At 53.7% G+C, this 10,408-nt stretch overlaps 1 protein-coding gene across 1 annotated transcript; it reads right to left on the bottom strand.

The window, feature by feature from the left end:
* Positions 1-1,230: 1,230 nt before the first annotated feature.
* LOC149271083 (helix-loop-helix protein 2-like) lies at positions 1,231-1,593 on the bottom strand. The gene has a single exon (XM_089507654.1). It carries the CDS (start codon positions 1,591-1,593, stop codon positions 1,231-1,233), a length of 363 nt encoding a protein of 120 aa, XP_089363780.1.
* Positions 1,594-10,408: the final 8,815 nt, after the last annotated feature.

Below are 10,408 nucleotides of genomic sequence, written 5' to 3'. Positions count from 1 at the left end.
TTTAGGTTAGGGGGTTGGGTTAGAGGTTGAGGTTAGAAGGTTATGGGTCGGGGTTAGAGGTTGATGTTAGAAGGTTAGTGGTTGAGGTTAGAAGGTTAGGGGTTGGAGTTAGAGGTTGAGGATAGAAGGTTAGGGGTTGAGGATAGAAGGTTAGGGGTTGAGGTTAGAAGGTTGAGGTTTGAAGGTTAGTGGTTGAGTTTAGGTTAGGGGGTTGGGGTTAGAGGTTGAGGTTAGAAGGTTAGTGGTTGAGGTTAGAAGGTTAGGGGTTGGGGTTAGAGGTTGAGGATAGAAGGTTAGGGGTTGAGGATAGAAGGTTAGGGGTTGAGGTTAGAAGGTTGAGGTTTGAAGGTTAGTGGTTGAGTTTAGGTTAGGGGGTTGGGGTTAGAGGTTGAGGTTAGAAGGTTAGTGGTTGAGGTTAGAAGGTTAGGGGTTGGGGTTAGAGGTTGAGGATAGAAGGTTAGGGGTTGAGGATAGAAGGTTAGGGGTTGAGTTTAGAAGGTTGAGGTTTGAAGGTTAGTGGTTGAGTTTAGGTTAGGGGGTTGGGGTTAGAGGTTGAGGTTAGAAGGTTAGGGGTTGGGGTTAGAGGTTGAGGTTAGAAGGTTAGGGGTTGGGGTTAGAGGTTAGAAGGTTTTAGGTTGAGGATAGAAGGTTAGGGGTTGAGGTTAGAAGGTTAGGGGTTAGAAGATTAGGGGATAAGGGTTTAGGGTCTCTGCTGTCAAACAGAGCTCCGACCTCTGATATGTTGCACATGAAGTTAAATAATTACAGAGAACTGAAATACCTCCTACAGCCACAAGATGCCCCTGTGACAAACCCCACATAGAGAAAGATACTCATGTAATACACACAGCAGCCACTGGGTGTCACTGTTACTCTTCACATTACACACACACAGACGCCACGAGGTGCCACATGTAGACACAGCTTTGGTCCGATAACCTAGTAATTAATGCACGTTCCTTAAATTCAATATATTCTAAATCTACTTAATACCCCTGGCCGGGTACTCACTACCCCAGCGTAGGGCTGGACTCTCAAAGTTACACTAAGGGGGGCACGTTGGGCCACCGGAATTACGATCTTACCCTACAAGCTACGGGGGAGTAAAAAGATTGCAGCTGCATGCAGGTGTCCCTTTTGCAGGGGTCCCCTGTGAGACCCCCAATGTGTGCCTTTACTTCCTTCATCGCCCGACTCCCCCACCGTGGCCCCTGACTGGCCCTTGTTTCTTCAGACGTCCAGCACGTGGTTGAGGTAGGAGATATAGCAAATGGCCAGGCGGAGGATCTCAATTTTTGATAACTTTTTATCAGGAGGCAGGGTAGGTAGAAGGTGCCGGAGCTCAGCGAATGCCACGTTAAAAGCCTCCACGCGGATGCGCTCCCTCGTGGCATGCGCTGAGCGGTATTTCGCGGTGGCCCGCCTCCTGCGTCTCTTCTCCTCGCGGCTCAGTTGCGGGGGGAGACACAGAGTCCCACGGCCTCCTCCCTCGGTCTCGGACACGCTGCCCCCCTTCATTTCGCTCAGTGTTGAGTCTGACTCGGACAGTACCGACGGCTGATCAGAGTCCGCTTGCTCCGGACTCAGCATCATCTTCACCGGCTGGCCCTGGGGGGCAGAGATAAAGAAGATTAAAGACCCTTTCTGCTGTTGCCTCACCCACCGCTCACCCGTCCCAGCAAAAATGAAATCAGTGCCCAATGCCCCTCATTCCTCCCCTGATGCCTCTCTTTCCTCCTCTGTGCTCCTTTCTTCTCCCCAGATGCCCCTCATTCCTCCCCGATGCCTCTCTTTGCTCCTCTGTGCTCCTTTCTCCCCCCTGATGCCCCTCTTTTCTAGGAGGTCAGAATGTTTGCGGGGTATGAGGGGATCGCAGGGTTCTACAGCCCTAAAAGCCCCAATAATGTGTATAGAAACAGCAGGAAACGGCTTTATACATTAAAATAGCCCCACCCCTTGACACGCCTCTAACCACACCCCTAAAACCAAAGTGCCCTTCTGTTTGTTTCAGTTTGGGAGGTGCGCCTGTGGGGCATTTTTTAGACAGCGTGGGACACTCAGTGATCACACAATGTAAGATCTAGCCCAACTTGTCCTTGAGGGCCGCCGATGGGCCAGGGAAACATGTTGCTTAGTGAATTGAAGAGTATGGCCCGTTTGTGGCCCTGGAGGACACATAGATTATAATGACAGCTGGTGTGGTGTATCAGGCAGCGATATACATGATCCTTAAGGGAACCAACGCGAGCCCCACATACCCCTTATTACCCCATATTACCCCATATTACCCTACATACCCCGTATTACCCCATATTACCCCACATTACCCAGTATTACCCCACATTACCCCGTATTACCCCATATTCATAATAACGTTCATTGAGTATTCATATAAACTCCTCTGTTGCCCCCCGTTGTGCTGTATGTGAGAGCTGTCATCTTGCTGCCCCATCACAGGGTTAAATTGCCCCTCGCCCTGGGAGAGGACCTGCGCGACTAGAAAGAATCTCTAGCGCTAGAGGCTCATGTGGGGAACTCTCCGGGTCGCCGGAGCGGGGCCTATTTCTCCTTTAAATGTGGGTGTTTCCCACAATGTCAGCAGGGAATGCCCCCGACATCAGCGGGAATGCCCCCCATGTCAGCGGCACCGCCCACCGGCGTCAGTGGGGAGTCCTGGCCACTTCCCGCAAGGGTAGTTCTCAGGTCTGCTGATAAAACAGTGCAAAGAGGGAACAGGAAGCGGCTTACAACTTCCTGCTTGGGCTGATGCAGGTAGAGAACAGGAAGCGGCTCACAACGTCCTGCTTGAGAGAACAGGAAGCGGCTCACAAATTCCTGCTTGGGCTGATGGGAGAAGCCACTGAGGGATCATGGGAAACGGGGACATTTCCATGAAGGGCCCCGGCCGTGGCTTCGGTGGCTCCAGAGCTGGAAATATAAAGTTGCATAAATCCGGCAGGATTCGTGGGATAAATGGAATCATCCGCTTCTCGGTTACGCTTTTGGTTTATCTTGGGTTTTCTGGGGCAGACTCTGCGGGGGCCCAGACTGGCCTTAAACACTCCATTTACGAGGACGTGGCCCCGCGCCGGACCCACTGGGGGCCCCTCAGGATTTAGGGACACGAACCACGTTTACCTATCCTGAAAATGACTGCCATTTAAACGCAGTTTTTATATATTTTTTATATATTTCTTTAGAAAATTTACCATCAGCTGCCGGAGGCAGATCATTCAACCTGCATTTTGGGCACAGAAATGACACCGTCCGTCCGTCTGTCCGTCCGTCCGTTTGTGTGTGTGTCGGACTTTCTGTCTGTCTGTCCGTCTGTCTGTCCATCCATCTGTCTGTGTGTCGGACTTTCTGTATATCTGTGTGTCCGTCTGTCCGTCTGTCTGTGTGTGTGACTTTCTGTATGTCTGTGTGTCCGTCTGTCCGTCTGTCTGTGTGTGTGACTTTCTGTATGTCTGTGTGTCCGTCTGTCCATCTGTTTGTGTGTCAGACTTTCTGTCTGTGTGTGTGACTTTCTGTATGTCTGTGTGTCTGTCTGTCTGTGTGTCGGACTTTCTGTATGTCTGTGTGTCCGTCTGTCCATCTGTTTGTGTGTCAGACTTTCTGTCTGTCTGTGTGTCCGTCTGTCCGTCTGTCTGTGTGTGTGACTTTCTGTATGTCTGTGTGTCCGTCTGTCCATCTGTTTGTGTGTCAGACTTTCTGTCTGTGTGTGTGACTTTCTGTATGTCTGTGTGTCCGTCTGTCTGTGTGTCGGACTTTCTGTATGTCTGTGTGAGACTGTCTGTCCGTCTGTCTGTGTGTCGGACTTTCTGTCTGTCTGTGTGAGACTGTCTGTCCGTCTGTCCGTCCGTCTGTTGCCCGCTCTGTTTTTCTCTCCCCGGCTCACTCTCCCTCCCTGGACCCCCCCTCCCGCTCCTGCCCCTTGTCTCACGGCTGGGGGTAGTTCTTCGCATTCAGTGACGAGGGGTTGGTTTGCCGTCGGGGGCCGCGGATCGAGCCTCCCCTGAGAGCCTTTAGGGATGCGCTTCACTTACCCCGTCCTCTACGTGGGGTTTCCGGGCGTTGACAGGTTTGGGGGTCTCTGGCCCCCCCGTTCATCACATAGTTCAGCCTTCGAGTCCGAGGGCCGCTCTTTGGCCGGGTCCGGGGTGGGCAGCCGAGGCTGGGGTCACCTGTGAGAGTAAAGAGAATGAATGAGCCCGGCGGGCGGCTGCTCCCATCAGCTGGCAGTTACCCCAGCGGACCCCCGATGCGGGGCAGGAAGGCACCTGCGCTCCAGCAGGGCGACGGCGCAGGAGTGTCCGTCCTCGGCTGGTGACAGTGACAGAGTGAGCTGGGAGGCGGCGAGAGGAGCTTTTCCTCCCCTGGGTACCAGCGGTCGCCGGGCTGAGATGGAGGAGGGACGGGGGGGGCGCGTCTGGAACACTTAATGCCCCTTTAATGGGAATTGGCCATTGGACGTTTGTAGCCAGCGCGAGGAGCCTAATTGGTTGTGACATCTGTCACTTTTTCAGAGGGCAAACATTGAGATGAATCTCATCCCAGAAGTGCCCCCAGTCCTTGGAGTGGGGGGGGGGTGTCATAAATATACCCCCCTCCTCCTCTGCAAACAGCTGAGACCTGCCCCCCCTCGCCATAAGCCAATATCTGGGGACGCGTCTCACCGCGACCCCGGGCTCCGGAGCACAGCTGCGGCCCCCGCTCTCTCACGCAGGCCGAGGCGTCGCCATCGCATCCATTCTCTGGCCGTTGCTGGCGGCCATGTTTGTAGCTGCCGAGACGGTGTGTTCCGCGCATGGTCCCTCCTGCCGGCGCTGCACGTTTCAGCCATTTTAACTCCGCATTGCCCCTTTCTCTGGGACTGAAGGGTTAAATGGAGGCCGGTGGTTCTGGGAGTTTGCGGTAACTGCTCGGGGCGCCACTTTTCTTTAAAATAAAGGGTTAACAGGAAACTTCCAGTCAGGAAGGCGAGGGGTTAAATAGCGCTGATACCCTGACACATGAGACGCTGGGGACTGAGGGGTGAAAGTAGACCGCCGCGCGATGGCGTCTCCGGCGCAGGGGGTGGAGCCCACTTCAAATATAGGGATCCCGCAAAAAAGTCAACTCTGGGTCTGGTGTAGGACACGGTTCCTGTAGATAAGGCTCCGCAGCTGCCTCCCAGCAGAGGTGTTCTGGACTACCCCGAAACCCTTCACAATATGGCCCGTAAACCACATCATGGCGACCGTATGAAATAATGTTGTGTTTTCACCTGCAGTTCCACAAACAGCCACAGGGGGTAGCTTGGCAAGGACTTGGCCCTCTGTGGATCCTTTCTGTGCTCCTCTCTATGTTGGCGGATGAGCGGCGCGTGTTGTCTTCCCGCCGTGTTATTGGCGCAGTCCGTAGAGTAGAGAGGGGAGAGCGGCCTGCAGGGGAGACATAAAGAGCGTAATGTAGGCTCCTTGAGTCCAGGGAGCTTCTGCTGCAGGGAGAGCACGGCCTGCCCCAACTACTACCCGAAGTAACCCAAAACCGTGGTTGGGGAATTCGGTGTTTCTGACGGGTCTGCGGCACAGCCCGGCTTCAAGGGTAAAATGACGTGATTCACCCGGTCTGCGGCCCCCGGGGGCCCCACCGGAGCCTCTACTCTTTATTATTTATGTGTAGTGTGACCAACTGCTGCGGGCAGTAAAGGGTTACCAGCTGGGTATTTAGGGCCGACAGTGACCCCCAGCTGTCTCTCTGGCCTCCTCCTGGGGGGGGGGGAGACCTAGAAATATACATAAAGAGCCCCTGGCCCTGCGCGCGCCTGCTCCGCATTCCGGTGGTCAGCAGGTTTCATTCAATACAATAATCTGTCCGACGGGGGGGTGGGGCGTCCGTGGCTCCTGCCCCATCACGGAAGAGGGGGGCCCATATCTTTCCTTTAGATAGAATGTAATATTTGCCCCCCTCCCCAATCATCTGATAACAGAAACTAAACAAGGGATCATTTCACCCGGACACGTGGCCGACGGGGTCTTCCTACTGGGCAGTGAGTGTGCGAGAGGGAGGGAGTGTGCAGGAGGGAGGGAGTGTGTGAGTGAATGTGCGAGAGGGAGTGAGTGTGCAGGATGGAGGGAGTGTGTGAGTGAATGTGCGAGAGGGAGTGAGTGTGCAGGATGGAGGGAGTGTGCAGGAGGGAGGGAGTGTGTGAGTGAATGTGTGAGAGGGAGTGAGTGTGCAGGAGGGAGGGAGTGTGTGAGTGAATGTGTGAGAGGGAGTGAGTGTGCAGGAGGGAGGGAGTGTGTGAGTGAATGTGCGAGGGGGAGTGAGTGTGCAGGAGGGAGGGAGTGTGTGAGTGAATGTGCGAGAGGGAGTGAGTGTGCAGGAGGGAGGGAGTGTGTGAGTGAATGTGCGAGGGGGAGAGAGTGTGCAGGATGGAGTGAGTGTGCAGGAGGGAGGGAGTGTGTGAGTGAATGTGCGAGGGGGAGTGAGTGTGCAGGAGGGAGGGAGTGTGTGAGTGAATGTGCGAGAGGGAGTGAGTGTGCAGGAGGGAGGGAGTGTGTGAGTGAATGTGCGAGGGGGAGAGAGTGTGCAGGAGGGAGGGAGTGTGTGAGTGAATGTGCGAGAGGGAGTGAGTGTGCAGGAGGGAGGGAGTGTGTGAGTAAATGTGCGAGGGGGAGAGAGTGTGCAGGAGGGAGGGAGTGTGAGTGAATGTGCGAGTGTAAGATCATCTATAGAGGTCCCAGGTGACACCATAACAGATGGCTCGGGGGCCCTGGGGACGCCGTGACAAACAGGACTATTATTAACCCCTCCCCTGCCATGGGGGGCAAATGCCGAGCCAAAACCAGCTTTACAGCAGGGACGTAGTGAATGAGCAGCTGGCGTGTGGCGGGTTTTAACTCTTTCAGTACCAGACAGATCCTCGCGATTCTGAACGTTCAGTTTCTTGGGGCGGGCGGGTGACACGGCGGGGGTGAGAGGGCAGTTACTATATTATAAAGGGGGTAGATTTAAACTGCTCCGTTTCATGGATCTGGAACATTCCTTTCAAAGGGGCAATTACTCCCCGATGTGCTATTGATGCCCCCGTCCGGCCGCAGTCTCTCCAAATAGAGTGCCACCCGTTACACGCCCGTGAGAACCTGCGCAGGGGTGAGCCTCCTCCCTCTAATACATACACTTATACATACACACACTCCCCCTCTCCACTTACCCCACACTCACCCCGACACCAACTCCATGCACCCAGCCAGGGTTATGCTCCGTCTGCGGGCGCCCCTCGGGGGCCACGCGTGGCACAGGACTCTCGCGGCAGGTTCTCTATGCTGCCGGCTCTGCCCTCGGGGCACTTCTACTCCAGCCAGGATCCCCCGCCGCCCGGATCCCCCGCAGCCCGGATCCCCCGCAGCTGCTCCCTGTTTAGCAGACTGTTGAGACCTGCTCGTAGCCCGGATTCCTGGCCTTGTCATAAGGTGACCGGGAAGGAAATATCTCTATAAGTTGATACCCCAAGCGGGGCAGAAGATCCGCAGTAGGATATGGGGTACTGCGCTGTGCGCCCCTCATCAGGGCTAGTAATACCACCAATAGCCACAGGGGGGCAATAGATGTGCTGCAGCCTAGGGATCTACCCCAACAGCCTTCCCACCACTAACATCCCATCCTGGGGACACAGAATTCTGGTCCTGGTGTCAGGGAAGGGGTCGATACGAGGTCAAAAAATGGGCAGAATGTGGTAGGGAAGCGTAGTAGACGCATGGAATAGCCCTCCTGCGGAGGGAAGTTCAGAATGCTTGGGGCGTGCGCAGAGTGTGATGGACAGCATGGATGGGCCCCTGGATTCTTTTCTGTAGTCATGTAAGAAGGAACGCCAGGAAGGGGTTAATCCATCCTGAGGATTTCACAGCTGGGGGAATACTGGATAAGAGGGGTAATTGCACACTGCTCACGTGCGATAAACCCGTCATATGCCTGCCTGTCAGGACTGTCCTAGTAAATTGCTGCCAGCTGGTAGTTATGCCCAGCATTTTGCTGGATCCTTTCTGTGCTCCATTTAGGGGCTTTTGACTCAGGGCTGGGGGTAACTGGGAGCTCAGCGTAAAGAACAGCCCCGGAGGAAACACAAAATAACCCGAAAACGCCGGAAAATGGCACAGGATTAAAAAAACACAATTAACCCCTGCAGGGCCGCTCTCATACTGGGCCACGGCACACAGTGTCTGGGAGGGAGGGGTTAATTGAGTGGTAATTGGCAATATTGTGGCAGGAAAGGGTTAATATGGTTCCATGAATCAGATCGGGGCGGGGTCTGGTGGCTATTGGTTACTTTTTTGTGCGTCTGTCATTGGTTTCTATGGAGTTCAAGCTTTAGTTTCAACCAATGACATTCAGAGGAGTGTATCACAGCGCTTCAATTCCTCATTAGACTCCGCCCACACCGAGATCACGCCCACTAACTCAAGAGGATCAGTATGACAACCCGGAGGAAGCGGGGTAGGTGCGCTGGGGTAATAGGCGGGAGAGGGGGGTTTATACACTGAGGGGTAATATATCGAGAGTGGAGGGGTTTATACACTAGGGGTAATATATCGAGAGTGGAGGGGTTTATACACTAGGGGTAATAGGCTGGGGAGGGGTATATACACTGAGGGGTAATAGACGGGCGAGGGGTATATACACTGAGGGATAATATATTGAGAGCGGAGGGGTTTATACACCAGGGGTAATATACGGGGGAGGGGTATATACACTGAGGGGTAATATACGGGGGAGGGGTATATACACTGAGGGGTAATATACGGGGGTGGGGTATATACATTGAGGGATAATATATGTGGATGGGGGGTTATACACTGAGGGGTAATATCTGGAGAGGGGGGTTTATACACTGAGGGGTAATATCTGGAGAGGGGGGTTTATACACTGAGGGGTAATATCTGGAGAGGGGGGTTTATACACTGAGGGGTAATATCTGGAGAGGGGGGTATACACTGAGGGGTAATATCTGGAGAGGGGGGTATACACTGAGGGGTAATATCTGGAGAGGGGGGTATACACTGAGGGGTAATATCTGGAGAGGGGGGTATACACTGAGGGGTAATATCTGGAGAGGGGGGTATACACTGAGGGGTAATATCTGGAGAGGGGGGTATACACTGAGGGGTAATATCTGGAGAGGGGGGTATACACTGAGGGGTAATATCTGGAGAGGGGGGTATACACTGAGGGGTAATATCTGGAGAGGGGGGTATACACTGAGGGGTAATATCTGGAGAGGGGGGTATACACTGAGGGGTAATATCTGGAGAGGGGGGTATACACTGAGGGGTAATATCTGGAGAGGGGGGTTATACACTGAGGGGTAATATCTGGAGAGGGGGGGTATACACTGAGGGGTAATATCTGGAGAGGGGGGTTTATACACTGAGGGGTAATATCTGGAGAGGGGGGTTATACACTGAGGGGTAATATCTGGAGAGGGGGGTTATACACTGAGGGGTAATATCTGGAGAGGGGGGTTATACACTGAGGGGTAATATCTGGAGAGGGGGGTTATACACTGAGGGGTAATATCTGGAGAGGGGGGTTATACACTGAGGGGTAATATCTGGAGAGGGGGGTTATACACTGAGGGGTAATATCTGGAGAGGGGGGTTATACACTGAGGGGTAATATCTGGAGAGGGGGGTTATACACTGAGGGGTAATATCTGGAGAGGGGGGTTATACACTGAGGGGTAATATCTGGAGAGGGGGGTTATACACTGAGGGGTAATATCTGGAGAGGGGGGTTATACACTGAGGGGTAATATCTGGAGAGGGGGGTTATACACTGAGGGGTAATATCTGGAGAGGGGGGTTATACACTGAGGGGTAATATCTGGAGAGGGGGGTTATACACTGAGGGGTAATATCTGGAGAGGGGGGTTATACACTGAGGGGTAATATCTGGAGAGGGGGGTTATACACTGAGGGGTAATATCTGGAGAGGGGGGTGATACGCGCTGGGGGTAATATCTGGAGAGGGGGGTGATACGCGCTGGGGGTAATATCTGGAGAGGGGGTTTATACAGTGGGGGCAATATATGGAGAGGGGGGTTATACACTAAGGGGTGATATCTGGAGAGGGGGTAATATATGGAGAGGGGGGTGATATCTGGAGAGGGGGTTTATACAGTGGGGGCAATATATGGAGAGGGGGGTGATATCTGGAGAGGGGGTGATACGTGCTGGGGTAATATCTGGAGAGGGTTTATACACTGAGGGGTAATATATGGAGAGGGGGGTTATACAGTGGGGGCAATATATGGAGAGGGGGGTTATACACTAAGGGGTGATATCTGGAGAGGGGGTAATATATGGAGAGGGGGTTATACACTGAGGGGTAATATCTGGAGAGAGGGGGGGGTTATACGCTGAGGGGG

This window comes from Sceloporus occidentalis, unplaced genomic scaffold (genome assembly GCF_023333645.1).
Source record: "Sceloporus occidentalis isolate IW3139 unplaced genomic scaffold, rSceOcc1.0.p SCAF_569, whole genome shotgun sequence".
Taxonomy (NCBI): Eukaryota; Metazoa; Chordata; class Lepidosauria; order Squamata; family Phrynosomatidae; genus Sceloporus; species Sceloporus occidentalis.
The sequence above is the reverse complement of the archived record's forward strand: the minus strand, read 5'-3'. Positions and strand labels throughout refer to the sequence as shown.

Excerpts from the sequence above, each read along its gene's own strand:
- LOC149271083 (XM_089507654.1), bottom strand. The coding sequence starts at position 1,593 with ATGATGCTGAGTCCGGAGCAAGCGGACTCTGATCAGCCGTCGGTACTG.